This window comes from Branchiostoma floridae, chromosome 1 (assembly GCF_000003815.2).
Source record: "Branchiostoma floridae strain S238N-H82 chromosome 1, Bfl_VNyyK, whole genome shotgun sequence".
In the NCBI taxonomy this organism is placed as follows: Eukaryota; Metazoa; Chordata; class Leptocardii; order Amphioxiformes; family Branchiostomatidae; genus Branchiostoma; species Branchiostoma floridae.
Window position 1 is genome coordinate 25,939,344 of NC_049979.1, and position 19,216 is coordinate 25,958,559.

The window sequence follows — 19,216 nt, forward strand, 5'->3', positions numbered from 1 at the left end:
GCCCTGGCCTTCTGTATGCTGTATTCACTGGTGGTGGGGATCTCTATCTGCACTCATTTGTGGTGGTGACTCAGGTGTGAGGGTGACTGAACTGATAATGGAATATCTGCGATTGTGACTGTACAAATTGCATGTTTGTGTTACTTTCCAAGCAGAGGTTAGGTGCCGGCTGTTTGTTTGTTTTTTTAACTTTTTTTATGTGTTTTTATCGGGCTTTCTATTTTGTACCATTTTCTTAGGTCACAAAATGGAAAGCTCGATGAAGACGCTAAAAAAGGGTTAAAAAAAACAGCCGGTGCCTAACCTCTGTTTGGGGAGTATGTTTGTGCTGCATGCAATCTTATCAAATCGCCACATATTGCAGTAAAACATAATTCCACTATGCTTGGATCCACTAGCCCTTTATCTCACACCACCCCTCATTAGTATACCCAAGGTGTGTACAGACCCACAAAGACCCCTGTGAACAGGCACTATATTATCCGGAACAGAGACAGTCGCCCAGACTGCTGTCATGGCTGTTTAATACCTGTTGTTTCTTATTATAATGAACTGGCAATAGTTTGTTCCTGTAGGACCGGATAGTTTAAGTTGACTTCAAAGTTACAGCAATTCTCTCCGCGTGCTGAAACCGGTACAAATCAAACTTATCACCACAGACGATTGTCACTTCCGGGTTACGCGGGATCTCTGCTTCTCTACAGACCGCTTCTCACCACAGTTTTCCGAAGTGTTCTCAGGATTGGGCGCGATTTGTACAACGCCACTGGGCAGAGAGGTGGCCAGGAATGTTTCCCAGAGCATAGGCTATATGAGACCGTGCATCATTGCCGTACAGGGTTTTTAGATGCGACTTTCGTGTGAGTATGCCCTGTGGCCGAGCGGTGTCGGCTGTTTTGTACGGCGGATAGGGACGGGTACGGCGATATTTTTAGGGTACGGTAATATTTTTTAGCGGGTACGGCAGAGCCTAGCGGGTACGGCGAGATTTTTCAGCGGGTACGGCGAGATTTTTAGGGTACGGCGGAAAAGGAGTTTCATGGGGGTGGTTATTTTAAAAAACGGTATGTAGAGATATCAAATCGACGGATGGTATTTTCAAACTACAACATCTTTAAAACATTGCTGTTTGAAATTACCGTCCGTCGATTTGATATCCCTATAAACGCGTATTTAAACAACGGATATAGGTTACCCTGTGGATAAAGGTGAACTAGAGTTAAGATCAACTCTTATAATTTGTGTACCCAAACACCACCGAAGGTGAGGGTGGCCAACCCCAGAATCGGATGTTATCTCCATGAAAAATGGAGATATAGTTTTGGGTGTGTCTGTGCGTCTGTGTCTTTGTGTTTCCGGATATTTGTGGTCAGCATAACTGAAGAACCTCTGGATAGATTTCCATGATATTTGGTATGTGGGTAGGTGTTGGAAAGACGAAGGTTAAGGTTTTTTCCTTTTCCTGACAGCAACATAGTTTCCTATTTATCATGCGTAGCTACAGGTTCTCCGATATGAGTGATGCGGAAATCGCCGTCTGGAGCCTAAGGCTTCAAGCCGGCTATGGCGCCCGCCCCAGAACGGGCGCTTGTACCCCACCAAAATGGCCATCTGTCAGGGTGGGCGGGTGGGTCGCTTAGGCTCCAAAGGCGTACGGAGAACCTGTAGACTGCAGTGATCTATTCCTCCGCTGTGCTTTATAGAGTGGGTGTGATGACGTCACCCATATCTCTCAACCAATAGCATCGCATGACAAATAGTTTCCTATTTATCATGCGTAGCTACAGGTTCTCCGATATGAGTGATGCGGAAATCGCCGTCTTCCGCCATTGCTCTACTTGGGCATTACGCCCTGATCTTCTCTAAATACATACCCCTATCCTCCTCTTTAGTCTCGCCTCCCACTTCTCAATTCCATCTCTCATTGGCTGTTAAGCCCTATCCTTCTCTATATTCTTGTCAATCCTCACCTTAGATTAGCCACCAGCCCACTCTCATTTATATACTCACTTCCCCTCCCCCATACAAAATTCTCTTCCTTTCCAAAACCCCATAACACCTTTTGCCCTTTCCACCAAACAAAATAAATCTTGAATGCCTACCCTGTTTTTCAGGCTACATTTCATGGTCATGTAATTGGCGGACCAAATACCACCGGCTATTGCCCCCAATAAAACTAAGTTAAGCCACAAGGCACACCCCTTGTAAATTGTGACGCTACCACAAACTCTTGCCTTGCTATAAACTCTGCCTGGATCTGGAGTGGTTCCTGTGGTGCTGAAGCACCTCCCCTCCAAATTTACTGAATGGGTGTCAGCAGGGAGATGTCACTAACTGTGGGTAGAGTCAGCTTCTAAACTCCTCCAACTCCCGATGCAATATTCCATACCATGTACAAAAAGCACCCCTTATAGCTAGAAACACAACTTGGAGGACAGGAGGCACGTCAGCACCCCGGTTACTTTGGCTCGGGGATGACCTTTTCGCCAGAGTGCATGACTACCTCCCCTAAAATGAATTAGCTACTCGCTTACTACTAGCAATTGACAAGCTCGCGATGTCTATGCTAGTCAATCCACATTGCAAATTATGTGGCCAAATTGCACCCGTTGTACAAATGATTTTCGCCAATGCCACGACTCCGTTAATATACCAATTACGCTGCCAAAACCCTTCGCTTCCTAGGTTACACACGGGCACCGGATTTAAATCAAATTTCCGGGTAACTAATTAGTTAAGTCCACATCCCGCTTCACAATGTGAAGCACACTAAGACTTAAACTCCAATTACCGGACAGTATTCAGTCGACTCCACATTCAATATTTATAGCACACAAGATACCGAATTCGTATGAAAATTTCCGGGCAAACCATTTGCCCTTTCCACCGAACAAAAACAAATCGTTAAATCGTTGAAAATGACGGTCGTTTCTGGCGATCCCTATATTTCTTACCCGTTTCGAATCCGGAGACAACATACTAAAACCTCCGTTCCCACCACGGAGGGGACAAGATGCTAAATCACTCGAACTACCATGTAAACACACCTGCGTTGTTCACCCCGCGATCTAATGTCGAACCAAGGACTGAGCCAGTCTTGAAGACAACTTCACTCCTCGACCTGAAGTCAGACCGGGCCCGCAGGAACTGTACTTGATTTAGAACCGGCGTGTAACTTACCCCGCGACCCGAGGTCGAACCGGGAATTGCACCTTGCACTGCATGTGACTCAACGCCGAGGCCGAACCGGGAACTATACCTGGACCGAGACCAGAAAGCATCATCATCCCGCGACCCGAAGTCCGAGAATTTAACCTGGTCTCGCACTGGAATCTAATCTCTCCCCACGACCCGAGGTCTGACCTGGAATCTTACCTGGTCTGGCACCCGAAAGTAACTTTACCCTGCGACCATGTACAAGAAGTCGGACCGGGAACCTTACACCATTTCACATCGGAAGGTAACTACGCCCCGCCACTCGAGGTCAGACCGGGAATCTTGCCCAAGTCCCATACCGGAAGGTAACTTCGCCCCGCAACCTAAGGTCGGCCTGGAATCTTACTTAGGCTCGCAAAGGACTACAGCTTCACTCCGAGACCCGAGGTCGGCCGGGAATCTTACTTGGTCTCACACAGGAATGCAGCTTCGCCCCGCGACCCGAGGTCGGCCGGGAATCTTAATTAGGCCCGCAAAGGAATGCAGCTTCACTCCGAGACCCGAGGTCGGCCGGGAATCTTACTTGGTCTCACACCGGAATGCCGCTTCACCCCGCGACCCGAGGTCGAACCGGGAATCTTACTTGGTCTCACACAGGAATGCAGCTTCGCCCCGCGACCCGAGGTCGGCCGGGAATCTTAATTAGGCCCGCAAAGGAATGCAGCTTCACTCCGAGACCCGAGGTCGGCCGGGAATCTTACTTGGTCTCACACCGGAATGCCGCTTCACCCCGCGACCCGAGGTCGAACCGGGAATCTTACTTGGTCTCACACAGGAATGCAGCTTCACCCTGCGACCCGAGGTCGAACCGGGAATCTTACTTGGTCTCACACCGGAATGCCGCTTCACCCCGCGACCCGAGGTCGAACCGGGAATCTTACTTGGTCTCACACAGGAATGCAGCTTCACCCTGCGACCCGAGGTCGAACCGGGAATCTTACTTGGTCTCACACCGGAATGCCGCTTCACCCCGCGACCCGAGGTCGAACCGGGAATCTTACTTGGTCTCACACAGGAATGCAGCTTCACCCTGCGACCCGAGGTCGAACCGGGAATCTTACTTGAGCTCGCAAAGGAATGCAGCTTCACCCCGCGACCCGAGGTCGAACCGGGAATCTTGCTTGGTCTCCCACAGGAATGCAGCTTCACCCCGCGACCCGAGGTCGAACCGGGAATCTTACTTGGTCTCACACAGGAATGCAGCTTCACCCCGCGACCCGAGGTCGAACCGGGAATCTTGCTTGGTCTCGCACAGGAATGCAGCTTCACCCCGCGACCCGAGGTCGAACCGGGAATCTTGCTTGGTCTCACACAGGAATGCAGCTTCACCCTGCGACCCGAGGTCGAACCGGGAATCTTGCTTGGTCTCACACAGGAATGCCGCTTCACCCCGCGACCCGAGGTCGAACCGGGAATCTTACTTGGTCTCGCACAGGAATGCAGCTTCACCCCGCGACCCGAGGTCGAACCGGGAATCTTGCTTGGTCTCGCACAGGAATGCAGCTTCACCCCGCGACCCGAGGTCGAACCGGGAATCTTGCTTGGTCTCCCACAGGAATGCAGCTTCACCCCGCGCCCCGAGGTCGAACCGGAAATCTTGCTTGGTCTCACACAGGAATGCAGCTTCACCCCGCGACCCGAGGTCGAACCGGGAATCTTGCTTGGTCTCACACAGGAATGCCGCTTCACCCCGCGACCCGAGGTCGAACCGGGAATCTTACTTGGTCTCGCACAGGAATGCAGCTTCACCCCGCGACCCGAGGTCGAACCGGGAATCTTGCTTGGTCTCGCACAGGAATGCAGCTTCACCCCGCGACCCGAGGTCGAACCGGGAATCTTACTTGGTCTCGCACAAGAATGCAGCTTCACCCCGCGACCCGAGGTCGAACCGGGAATCTTACTTGGTCTCGCACAGGAATGCAGCTTCACCCCGCGCCCCGAGGTCGAACCGGGAATCTTGCTTGGTCTCGCACAGGAATGCAGCTTCACCCCGCGACCCGAAGTCGGACCGGGAATGGAACCTGGTGTTAAACAACAGTGCACACACACCGCGTACCGGATACCTCCGCTCCGCCAACCTGGAGACAACAAACAAGTTACAAAACATATCTTAAAAATACGTCCAATCTCACTCCAGACACATACCCAGCTCCACGCCCCTAGCCTGAAAAGCTGAGCCTGGTCCTGAAGCATGGTGCGCACTTACAGCTAAACTGGCTGTGTCTGGAACCACCAGGACCGACGCAGCGCGCGCCGGAGTCTGACTCTCTGCCGGGGAGGAGCTGCCATCTGGGGTGTGGTAGCGCCTGAGGGCCGGACATCCCTCCCACTCCGACTCGTGTTCGGGCAGGCTGCCGTACTGAGGACCGCTACTGACGCTGTCCAAGGGGCCCGGGCGTCCACCGAAGCCGGAGGTGATCTGCGTCTGACTCCTTACGTGGCGGGGGTACTGAAGCCCGGGGCCTGGCTGCGCCTGACGGCTCGTCTGTTGTACTGTCGTTGTCAGCGTGTAGTCCACTCCAGTCTAAAAAATTGAAACACATCGATAAACAGCTGACCGATTATCAATCATCCAACACACGGTTAAGGTAGACAGGACCCGGAGTGTTATTCACAAACCACGCTCGACCACACAGCCTGGACCTCAAAGGTGGGCGAATTCCACGATAACATGAGAGAATTAGAAACAGGCGCCAGCCACACAAACTCACCTTTCGCTTCCAACCACACAACGAACGAGAATTACTGAAGACGACATATAGGGTACACGCCTAGAAAAAAAAAAAAAAAAAGATACCACTACAAACCGTCGCCATGGGTGGCCAACCGCGCCACCGTGACCACGTCGACTGTGACTCACGTGCGAGGGATGCCTCTTGTAGCGGCTCGGAGACTGTAACTGTCGAGAACACCTCAATTAAACAGCAACAACAGGAGTAGCAGAGTGTCTCTACACACCACGTGCAACACGGCGGATCCTGGTCTATAGCAAAGCTAAAAACTAAATTGCAGAGCTTCAAATGAGAGGCACCCGGACACAGAACAAACCGGAGTAAACACGCAAACTGATTCCTAGGCATCAAGGAGCTTTCATCAACCCCATTTGGAGCCCACGTCGAGGCAAGTTGGCGCCAAATCCCACGCCGCGACCAGGTGGCACATACCTGCAAACAATGAAATCACAGGGGACAAAACAGAGATGGGAAAACAGATTTAATTCATCTCAAACAGGTGGTAATACTTCCTCTGCTAGGATGAAGAACCGCAAAACTAGCCCTGTAAAACCAGTCGCTGTAAAGGGCTATCAGGCTGAAACACTTAAGCTTGGTGAAAGGAGTCAATTCCTAACCGGGAGAAAACAAAACAAAACAGAAGCTGTCAGTTCCCCAAGCACATCTTAGAGCTATGAACACCAACATGGCACAAATATTTCTCCCGACATGAAAGCAACTCGAAACAAACCACACAACAGTAACACGGGGAGGCATTGATGTGTCTGAAACCACGTGCGACACGGTCGAAACTGATCGACTCCACGTCGTCCGCTGCTAATCACACTGACCTAGCTGCGGAAAGTAATTAGGTTCTCGTCAGGTTGTCATACACATTTGTTCCATCATCCTGGAAGTCGCCCCTGGAATACCCCAACGACAGCTAATTCTGGAAAGGAAATGTGACAGAATAGCCTCACACCGCACAAAGGAGACCCGCGTGACACGTAAGTGTTTCACTGGCTCACACCTGAAAGAATTCATGTGCACGTGCTCCGCCTCGCTGCCGGTGGTACATACCTGCGAACAATGGGACGAAGTGGGGTCATACAGGGAAGGGAAAATAGGCACAACTTGTCTACAACGCTGGGTTTTCTTCTTCAAGAAGGACAAAAATGGAACTGACTCTGTCACGTCTGCTGTACACATACAAGGCTGTCAGACTGACACGTCAGGAAAGTTCTAAACTGTTAATCGGGAGAAAGAAACGTCAATTCCACCCACTAACAAATGCACCAACACAGTAATAACGCTCGTCCAATACAACCACAAACAAATGCACCAACACAGTAATAACGCTCCTCCAATACAACCACAAACAACGATAAAATTCCCGTATACCAGTTTATACCAACCCAACCGCGGCCACCGCGGATGAAAATGCTGGGGACGTAGCTGATGGGGCTGCCGAGGTGGACGCCAAGACCACGGTAGAGTGAGCCCTGCGCCGAGACCCTAAGGAGGTGGAGGGCGCCGATATCTGGGGGACCCCTTCGCTTTCCATCTCTGGCAGATTCAAGCCTACGAAAATTAAAGAGATAACCAAACAGCGACACATTAGTACTTTAACCTTGATGCGCCAAGCTCGTAACTGCACGAGGCAACACATTCTCACACGCCAGAATCACACAGCCTGACCTCAAAGGTGAGCGAATTTCACGATAACATGAGAGAGAGGCTTCAAACACCCAACACAGGCACATACATCAACCAGCAATAAAGCACCCACGATACAAACACAATTACACACACGCAACAGCAAGGAATTCCGTCACCTTCATCCGCATACCTGAGAACAAAGCACCAACTACACAGCTAGCTGCCGTGCACGTGTAGGGACTAATCCGTTCAAGCTCTAACGACGTCCCTCCCTGGACCTGCAAAGTCTATCGACTAAACGAACAAAGAAACACATAGCAAAATGCCAACTCAACGAGAAAATAAAATGCGGGTACATGCAACGCACAAACACTCCCTTGTCCTAAGTCGAAACAAAGGGGAAAGAAAAGAGGAAACGAGGCAGCCTGTCTGGCGTTTTGATGACTCCGAATTCCCACGTGCGTGACCAGGTGTCAAAGATTAACTCACCTCACGGAGACAAAGCAAAAGTTAACACAGGATTAAACCTCTCACATATAGCTTGGCCGTCTCCTTTCCTTCACCGAACCTGGAAAATAACGTAGCGAGTGAAAAGGGAAGAAGTACAGAACAAAAGTCCAACCTCTTGGTCGCTCCTTCGACGCACATGAAGAACGGACAGCCAATCTGTCAGGCAAGAACATGCCACAAACGTATAACACGACGGCGCTACACGCCCACCACAACATTCTACATAATCTCATACCACCAGAACCGCGCACGGGCGAACTACCAAACCTTAAAACGGGATGGACGACTTCTTCGCCATTGTCACAGTTCACAAGATGGCCTTTTGGTGGGGAGGAAGCGACAGCCTGGTTCTGTCGCTTAGGCTCCAACGGCAGGCGGAGAACCTGTAGACTGCAGTGATCTATTCCTCCGCTGTGCTTTATAGAGTGGGTGTGATGACGTCACCCATATCTCTCAACCAATAGCATCGCATGACAAATAGTGTAGACGTACGTATTTTATGTATGCTATTTATTTCACACAGTAGCAGTAGAGACTTATTGTAATCAAGATAACATTATTAGCAATTCTTTTAGTCTTGATTTTCTGCTGAGGCAATCCTGAATAAAATGTTGTTTAGTTATAGAAAGATAGGAATGTAGCGCGCGTGAGATAAAACATTTTTTTGCGCACAACGTTAGAAACTACGATTACCGATTTTTAATAATTTTTAATGATTTTTAATGTCTCAGTCCGTATAGTCAAATATTGGCTACGACTCAGACAATTAAACATTTCTTCACATCCGTTACAAGTAGATGCACTTCAGTCACAACAATACATACCAGAGAACAGTCGCAGGAAAAATTGGATACATCATGTAAAGGAAGTACTCAATAACAGCGGCTATTCACCGACATCATAGACAACAGTTATTCATGTAGATTGTTGAATGACATGTATACTCAAACTTTCTTTTACAAGTTATCTGCAGACGAAGGAAAACTTAGATTTTACAAAAACTTATATACGACATGGAAAACTACTTGTACCATAATAATTTTGATTACTGCTCAGCAATATGTAAGTTACGAATTAGTTCGCACCCGTTTAGAAATAGAGAAAGGGAGATACAAAAAGCTACCTGTTCAAGAAAGAATTTGTAAGCAGTGCACAACGAATGCAGTGGAAAATGAAACACATTTTATTTGTGAATGCCCCCAATTCGATGCCGAAAGAAAAAGACTATTTGAAAGAGTGACCGAAATCACACCAACATTTTCATTGTTAGAAACGCCACAAAAGATTCTCTTCCTACTAAGATCACCGAATTAATCTATTATAGAATACATGGGGCATTTCATTTTCAGCTGTCTTCAAAGAAGAAGTCAAACCCCGCAATAGTTACGTAGACTTAGTACCCTATTCTGTATCGTATGTACATTCATCTACATGTACATTCATCTACATGTACTCAGACCACATTCATTCATTTCATGTATTTAGTCTTTTTTCTCTTGCAATTAGCCCAATCGGCATGAATTTGCAATAAAATATTCTCGAAATTTAATCACTCATATACATCATAAAGTTTTATTTTAGAAGTCATTTTCTTCACTGCAAGTATGCTGTGTCTTTTATTTAACACCATTTTGCTTTTTCTGATAGTAAAATCTAGTTATCACAGTGCTTCTTGGTTAAAACATACGTCATTTTTTTTTACTCAAATGCATCGTTATAATCTACGGAACTTACTGCGACGTGTTGATCATCTGGACACAGAAAGAAGATGTACTGACTGCACTTAATATTTGTACATGCAATATGCAGTGAATATACGTTCTAAACATAGTGTCTACATTGTATTTTCTGTTGCAGTGCCTTTTCCTAGATTAGACTACCTTCTTCAGTTTATTTTCTTATTCCAGTCCAGACTCTCGTTACTTAGAAACCAATCATCATCATCATGATATTGTTTTTAACCTTGGTGTCCGACATTGCCCATTGTGCCAACACCTGCAGGAATCCTCAATTTGAAATTGCCACCGCTGGGCTGGGTGCTGCTGTCAATCAAATTTTGGTTGTTGAGAAAAGTATGACCATATGTGAATTGAAAGAAGCTTTAAATTCGTGATATGGCTTCTGCCTGAATGTGGTTGGTTGCTCCAGGCGGTTGGCGGGTCAGGTTTGGGAAGCACTTAGATAACTGTCGAAGTAGGAAATCCGTGGACGCGTCTTGGCATTGCTGACATCACACGTTTTTCATGTCATGGCTAAGGAGAAAGTACAGAACGGCTGCAACAACGAGCACAACACACACCACGGGAATTATGCATTCGAGGCGACACCCATGGTTGTCATGATTGGCTGACTGGTTTCCATGGTAACCCACTGCGAGACCATACTGTGCAGATGTGTGAGAGGAAGGCATCCGGGAACTGGCAGTGTGGGGGTTCCCCGGGGGCACGAGTGGTGTTCTTTCGAAGTCCTCGTCCAGTTGAATTGACATGACGGAGTAGGCTGCTTAAATAAGACAAATTCATTTGTACTTTCATGCTTAAAATCATGCTCTCTATATATATTCCTCGATCTTTCCAGCACCTACCAACATACCAAATATCATAAGGATCCATCCACAGCTTCTCGAGTTATGCTGTCCACAAAAACAAAGGCAGACAAACAAATGACACAAAGAATTGCCTTCTCGGGCGAATGTAAAAAAAATAAAGGAAGTCGTAGCTCGAAATCGAACATTATTTTTCCCCTCGCAGTCTGCTAAGGCCACAGCAAGTAAATGTTATGGATGACAATAGCGCGCGCATTAATTTTCGCCTGATTTCAGAAAAAAAACAAACAAATTTTCTTCTTCTGCAGGGAAAGTCAACATAATAAAGTACCAAAATGAGCAAATATGTTGTGTTGTAGCCTAATGATCGTACTTGTAGTTAAGTCACAATTGCGAGGTACCCAGGACTGTAGTTGTAGAAATTAAACTTATTGGATAGTTGTGAAAGTGAAACCAATATGGAAGCCAATAGTGTGGTTACCAACTTTGTTAGTGATACCAGGCTACCACACTAGTGTCACTTTTACCACACCAGCACATGTCTTGAATACAGGAATGAATGCCTTGTTGGCTCTGATACCCTTTAATTCTTGTTTCAACATTCATCACAACTTTATGGTGCCTATGTTGAAAATGTAGCCATCTTGTTACCTCCATGAAATTTCATGGAGGTTATATTTTACCCCGCGTTTGTCTGTGTGTCTGTGTGTCTGTCTGTCTGTCTGTGTGTAAACAAGATAACTCAAGAACGGCTGGGTGGATTGGTTTGATACTTGGTGTGTTGGTAGGGTGTGATGAAAGCTGGAAATGATTAGATTTTGGGCCCCCTAGCGGCTCCCCTTGGTACTGCAGCGCAACTTCCGGTTTTGCTATCTTGGTGTTCTGAACATGCTATGGTCACGATTTTTGAGTATTAGATAGCTCTTGTGCTCAGGAAGAAGTGACATAAGTTTGGGCCCCCTAGCGTCTAGTTTTGGGATAGCAGGGGCATTTTTGTCAAAAACTTCTGACGAGGATAACTCAAGAAGGGAACAACGGATTTTCATGATTTTTGGTATGTAGGTACCTTGGGCAATGTTGTACAAGATGAAATACTAATTATGCAAAATAGGAGCAAATTTGCATAATTAATGACAACATTCAATCATAGCAGTTTTTTCTATGTATCTCTTGTCTTGGACGTTATATGGTCTTGAATTTTGGGTGGTAGATAGCTTTCAGTGTCATGACAAAGTGGAGCAAGTTTCAGCCCCCTAATATTCAATTTAGGAACTGCAGGGGCATTTTTGTCAAGACATTCCAAAGAGGATAACTGCAGAAAGGATTAACGGATTGTCATCATATTAGGCATGCGGGTACCTTAGGCAAAGATGTTCATAATGATATACATGTTATGCAAATGAGGACTTAATTTGCATAATTAATGAGGAAATTGTATAATTCCATTGTTTTCAATAACTGGACTTCTGATAAATGTAACACATGTTAATTATGATAGGTGGAATATAAGCAGATACTAAATATGGTAATGAGGAACTTATTTGCATAATTTATGTAAAAATTGCAAAACCACTTTATGATTAATAATAGGAATTTTATAATTGCGACATGTGTACGATTGTCAATGATGAACAACACCATGCATAAATTATGTTAATGTCTTAGTCATTTGCGTGAAATTTACAAAAGCTCTAAATTTTCATGGAGGTATGAGGTCGCCGAACTCTAGTTTTCCTTATCCATCTTGTTTTTTTTTCGCCCTATCACACTATTTTTGCAGTCTGCAGAAGATGTCATCCATAAAATTTATTTGCTGTGGCCTAACGGCTAATACACACTGTAAGTGTTCGTGTGCTCTACCAACCACACAGGTACCTACCTGTTATGCAGGGTCGGTTCACAGCCGTGTTGAGGTGCTGGTGTAATGTAGTGTTTGTTGCTGGGAAAGCTAGACAGAGAGCCTGACTCGTACAGTCGATCACGAGTGTTCCAGCAAGACCGTGTCTAATGGCATGGCAACGACAATATGCAGTTTGTAAAGTACTCGACTTTGAACTTTATTATAGCACCACTTTGTAGGCACATGGGTCAGCTTGAATTGTGTTGGTGTGTACACGTACAGCAGATCATTTCAAGGTTCGTTATCAAAAACTAACAACGTTCAATGATAATCACCAGGTGTATTTTGCCAGCCAGTAGGTACCCAAATTATGAGTAATGAGGCTGTTTAACGTGGTCGAGGCACCTCCTCGAGCACAGGACCCCCGTTTTACGTCCCTCCCGGAAGACGATTTCGTGAGGCTACAGCAAGCCGGTCTTCATTGGTTGTTGGTCTCTCATCCAAGAACTGACCGGACCGCGCGTTGCTTAACTTCCGAGATCGCGGGATCGGGTGTACCAACGAAAACTTATTACAATTAATTCTATTAAGTGTGGCAATGAAAATGCATTTTTATGTATATATTGAATTATACATTTGCTGTTGTTGGTGTGTTTTAGTATTCGCCTTTCCTCTGGCTCTGTTTACAGCCTGTCAAGTGCTAACAAGGTCCAAACTAGCTACTTGATGGCTGGGCTGTCAACCTCTACCCTGCTATCTAGCAACTATGACCTCTTACAGACATCTTGGAATGCCTGTCCCGATTCCTGGGACTCTAAAGACAATAGGACTGTGTCCTACCTCTCTGCCTCTCTCCACCAAACACTGTCAGTTCTTTTTAACATTGTGAGTCGCATCCTGTTTCTGAACATGCCATGGTGACGGAGTTATGGTTTATATGTATCAAATTGTACATTTCGTATTGTTGGTGTTTTTTAGTATTCGCCTTTTATCTTTGGCCTGGCTGTATTTGTAAAGGATGTTATGCAGATGTTCTCTACTAATCTTTCTCTGGTACTCTCCTTAACACTCGGGTGCTTGGGAATTCCATTTGGGGAACGGAAGAATGCAGACCAGCATGATGCAACTACGCACGAGCGGACTCTAAATTCCTCACATGCCTGTCCAATTCTGGGAATTCCTGACAAACGGTCGCACACTATACTATTAGGCGTCGCCACTGAGGCGTCGCCAAAAATAATCATACGTACAATCGCTACAAGAAACATAAAAGAGGGTTGAAAAGGGATGTTGTCATTCTTTTTTTTGCCAATGTCTGCAGAACACATTTATTGGAAGAAACAAAACGGATGTTAGCTTAATTCAGGCACCTGTTAGCTTTATTGACACAACGAAAGTACATACAGTCATCTAAAATTTTAGATAAGTAAACAGCTGCCCCTACGCCCGGTGAGGCTATGGGACCGGTGAGGTGAGGTGAAACAGAATTGGTTTAACATAGTAACCACAAGGTACATGAGTATAGCAATGTACTGGGTTTACTAAGCGTGTGCGCTACAGTCTCTACGATGTCTCAGAAACGTTCTCTAATGTACGAACAGCGCCAATCAGAAATACTTTACAGAACTCAAATTTCGGCATACAATTATGCAGAATGAACCCTTTTATGAATGTTCACCAAATTTCAAATCATCGTGATCCTTACTTTCGAGTAGACGTCCTTCTTAAAAACGTAAGTGGCGATGGAATCAACTGGTCAACTGTGAGTTGTGTAGGTCGTTTTCATCAAAGCATGGAATGTGCCTAAACATTGTTAAAATGCTTTGTGAGGAGTCCCTTCGTATTTAAACTGGAAAGAAGTGGGTATTTGACTTTCAGTAGAGCTGAAGTTGACAGCTCAATTGTCCTTATCTCTCCTTTAGAGTTACTGATTTTAAAAAAGTTGCATGCAAAATAAGGATCAGAATAATTAGAATTTTGATAGGCTTTCATGGTTTATGTCCCAAAGGCTTTTTGGTATGAGTATGCCCCAAAGTTCGAGCTATCATCTTATTTCTGGGTCAGGTCCAGAACGTATTGATCACCTGTAGTATTTACCTTCAGATATGACGTGCGTACATCCGCGCGCACACCTGCTTCTTTTCTCACCTTTAGGCCACAGCAGGTAAAACTTATGGATGACATCAGCTAATTATTTTTCGCCTGATTTTGAAAAAAAGAGAAGATTTTTTCCTTCGGAAATTGTGAACATGACGAGAAAGTACCCCAACGGGAAGATATATCTTTTGGTAGTCTTGATCGTACTTGTAGAAGTGACACACATGTAGTCATGGCTGTAGTTGTAGAAGTAAAACTAGTTCGATAGTAAAATTGGCACCAATGTGGTAGTCATGACTGAAGTTTTAAACTGATACCAGTTTACCGCACTGGTGTCACTTTGTGCACGTCTTGAATACAGAAATAAAAGACTTGTTGGCTGTGATACCATCGTCGCTTCAGTTCTTGTTACAACGTTTATTGTATCTTTTTCGAAAATCTAGCCATTTTTTCCACCCATCATGTTTTTTTTTTCATCCTCTCGAATTACATTTTGAGTTAACAGAGGATGCCATCCATATATTTATTTAGTTTGGCCTTTAATTACTCACTCCCCTCTACAAAATAACTAGTCGTCCACCATTCGTTTTCCTCTCCACGTCTCTTCTTTGCCAAGAGATCGGATTCAACATTTCAGTAAGTACTTTTGATCCATTTTGACATTTCGAACGATAGCCAAAGAAAGTATCTAGCTTAAACTCTCATACTAACTTTTTATACTAGTTAGAACGTTCAAAAATCGAATACATGCGCGGACCTGACTATCGGTGGGGGCGTATGGCGTAGCAGCAGGGTTTTTACCCCATAACCCAGAAATCCTGGGTTCAAATCCATTGATATTCCGACGTGTTGCGTCCTTGGAAATATCACTTTATGAGTCGTTTGATTAAGGCCGTTGACATTAAATGGAGGACCCGTGTTTGCGGAGAGCCACACTTCGAACATGTTAACACACAAAGAACCCACCGCATCGAAAAGAGTAGGGGTCCTTCCCGGTGTGAGTGCTTCAAACCTACAGCCCTACGACTTCAGCTAGGGCAGGTACCGTCGTATTGAGGTCACTTGAGTTAAGCTCAGGGCACAGCCCGCCGTACGTGAAAATACGTGCTGTCTACGTGCTAAAACGTGGGCAATCTTTTGGGATCCGTAAGTGGTGAGTACCGCCTCCTCACGAACTCGTAGGGAATCCGACGGATTTTGGAGCACGCAGACACGCCGTAGAACTTAACGTGCAGGCAAAACTGTGTGTGCCATTTGGCTGCGGATTCGCCCCCCGTACGTACGTACGTACGTGCCAGTACAGGCGACGCGCCTGCCCTGTACAGCCTGAACGTTTTCAGAAATACGTGGCGCGAACGTGGCCTCCCCCAAAACACCCCCGTTAAACTCCAGCTCCGGCCCGCACGGTCCAGCTCTTGCCCGCACGGTCCAGCTCTTGCCCGCACTGATTCCAGCTCCGGCCCGCACGTTCCAGCTCCGGCCCACACGTCCCAGCTCCGTCCCGCACGGTCCAGCTCCGGCCCGCACGGTCCCTTTTTCACTAAAAAATTGGCCAAAAAAGTTTAAAAGTTGCCCATTTTAAGAAAATTTCGGAATGATATGCAAAACTTTTTAGCGCATTCGTTGGCTAACATGTTCGCCCATCCCCTGACCGAATATGACGGCCCAAGACCCGCTGGTTTTTGAGATTACCCCATACCTCCCGTCGCGATACCATAAGTCAGGCGCGCCTAGGCGTAGAACGCCATACTATTAGTCAATGAAAGTTTCCGCTTTCCGCACTGAAGCAACGCACGATCTTTGATAAATACAGATAACATAGATAACATGACTGTCCATTTTCACAACTTCAAACGGTGGTCCATGAACCGGTTCCTCTTGCGACACCCATCATGCCCCTGAGTGGCCCTGAATGACTTCTATATGGCTAAAAATGCCCATGATAGAGACTACTTACTTAAAGCTTGTATGTGGTTAACAAAATACCCATGCTCGTAACTATCAGGATGATGCATATCACCTCATATCTATAGATGCTTACAAATTAACATGTGTGATATACATGTATACAATGGAAACAGTTGTTGTACTTTCATGGTGAGCACATGAGCAAGAAATGAGATGTATTGGACATGCCCCAAAGTTTGTGTATCCTGAGGAAAGGCTGAATGATCGTGAACAGTGACGAACAGCGAAAAAGTGTCTTTTGTGGGGATTGACTAATTACCTGCTTGAAAAAAGCAGGTCTTGATTCTGGTAGGGATTTTTGTGATTCCGGACCAATATCTTTAGAAACTCTGGATGGATTGCGATCACGTTTGCTATGGGGATAGATATTGTGAGCCATTGTGCTATAGCGCGCATTAGAAGGTTGCTGCAGTTTTGTGATTCGTTTTAAAAAAATTATTTACACCCCTTTTTGTCAGGAGTAGAGTGGTCCTAGTCAGTTTGTTTAGATGGCCAATTGGCTGGAGGCAGCCCACCCGCACCAGCTGGGTGCAATTAGTGTTTAGTTTCAGTGTCCTGCAGTCATTATGGTTTCTTCTACACCTTCTAGCATCTCCTTCAAAAGTGTTACATTTATCAGGTTGTATGCAATGTAAATCTACAAAAGTGAATGTTACCTTAAGCTTGTTACCTCCATGAAAATTGGAGGTACTGTTTTTGTTTTTTTATGTTTTGGGGGTATATATCAGTTTTTTTGCAGTTTTGTGGTTGATTAAAAAATATATAGAGTAACTGTGACCATCCCTGTGACCTCTGTATGGAATGAACCATTATATACACCTTAGGGATATGTGCCAGGTGCAGGTGTAACAATAGGAAATAAAAATGAAATGGCTAGGTCACGAAAAAGGTGTAGTTTTGGATCTCACTGTTTATCATAATATAAGTAGATATATAAGAAAAATGATGGATTGCCAAACGTCAAACCATATCAACCCTACGCACCATCACAAAACAAAATATTTCATGCAGGCTTGAGTTTTCAGACTCTTCTTGTAGTTTGTAATTGCTATAAGCAATGTATGGATTATGGTCATTGGCAATATTTTTCCATTATATAGACTAAATGTGCCCAACATAGAATGAAAAATCTGCTGACATTTCATGTAGCTTCAATATGAACGCGTCCATGTAAAACATGTATTATAACATAGAAGTCTATGGGGAGAAAAAACTCATCAATAAGACCATAAGATGATAGTAATAAGCTAAATGTTATTCCAACCCAATGTTGTTGGTCCACCTTTTCCCTACAAAAACGGTACATCGTTGTATTTTTGCAGACGATGGCTGTTTTCCTTGCCGTGTTGCTGATTGTGTCGGTAACGAGCGCCGCCAAGCTGCCACTGCGGGGACTGCAGGCTCGGACAACCACCACCGCTACTACAACTACTCCACACTTCCACACAACCACTCCTTGTAAGGAGAAATACGTTGTTTTTTCTACAAAATATCTATTGGATATTGTTTTTCCCACTAGTACGCTCTCTCACCTGCTTACGTTTCGATGTCTACAAGACATTTTCCTCAGACCTTCTGACTTGAGTGCTGCTCATAGCCGCGCATTTGCGGCGAGAACACAATCCCAAACGTGACTAAGTTTGTATCCCCCCTCGTACCGTGCCAGTAAGCAGGTAGAGAGTGTAAAAAAAAAGAAGAAAAAAAACTCCATTATCTTATGTTCTGCACTACTATACTACCAGGCTTTCTATCCGAGAGCGTCGCAAAAGTTGAAATTAGGAAACATCCTAATGGAAATGTTATACCAATATGTCAAGTGTTCAAAAAGTCCAATTCAAGCGATTTGTATACGGCATAAGAAGTAGACGCGAGCCGAAATTTTCATAGTGATACAACCATTTTGAATCTAGAGGTCCTCACAGGCTTCAAAAAGATGGGCCCAACTCATGTTTTTTTTACCAAATGTTAAAGTCCGCCAATCGAAAAATTTCAAGTGCTTCTACAGTCTGAATAACACTGAACGGGATCTTCGGCGCATGCCTGTATAAGTGACGTTTGCTCTTGACCTATCTTGTTCGTCACGTCAGCATCGACGATGACCTATCACTTACGTCACGTATTATAAGTAATGGACTAGTGATACACGATTTAACACGGAAGATCGGATTGAATTTCGTTTTGATAGGCTATTTTGCAAGTGGGAAAAAAAAACTTTAAAACCGTATACAAAATATAATTCTTTTTTTCAAACACACGTGTGTCGATGAAGGTTCCAGGTAATAAGATACGCCAAAAAGTAGTTACTCAAGCAACTGGATATATGGTTTTGGAAACGTGGTTTTGGAAATCATAGTTAGGGTATAAAAGAGCTGCATGTTTCTTCCAGATCACTTCAGTGTCACTGACGAAAACTGGTGGATTCCAGTTGAAACGTCTGACCGTTTTATTACCATATCCAGTTGCTTGAGTAACTAATTTTTGGCACATGCATGTGTAATTTCAATAAACCATACATCGTTGCATATGCAGTATAGTCAATAATAGCATTTCCTATTTTTTTTCAGTCCCAACCACAACAGGATCATGGCCGGAATGGGCTACCTGCAAGGTTGAGAACTATCACTACTACCCCACCCACTACCTGGCTCTCGGAGAATGCAACCGTTACAT

At 45.2% G+C, this 19,216-nt stretch overlaps 1 protein-coding gene across 1 annotated transcript in view; it reads left to right on the plus strand.

Annotated features, from left to right (window-relative positions):
- Positions 1 to 15,125: 15,125 nt before the first annotated feature.
- Positions 15,126 to 19,216, plus strand: part of LOC118428475 — a gene marked incomplete in the record, with an annotated part of 10,791 nt that continues 6,700 nt past the window's right edge. Inside the window, 3 exon segments of the mRNA XM_035838594.1 lie at positions 15,126 to 15,214; positions 17,869 to 18,004; positions 19,111 to 19,216. Of these exon segments, the coding sequence (XP_035694487.1) occupies positions 17,872 to 18,004; positions 19,111 to 19,216 (239 nt within the window).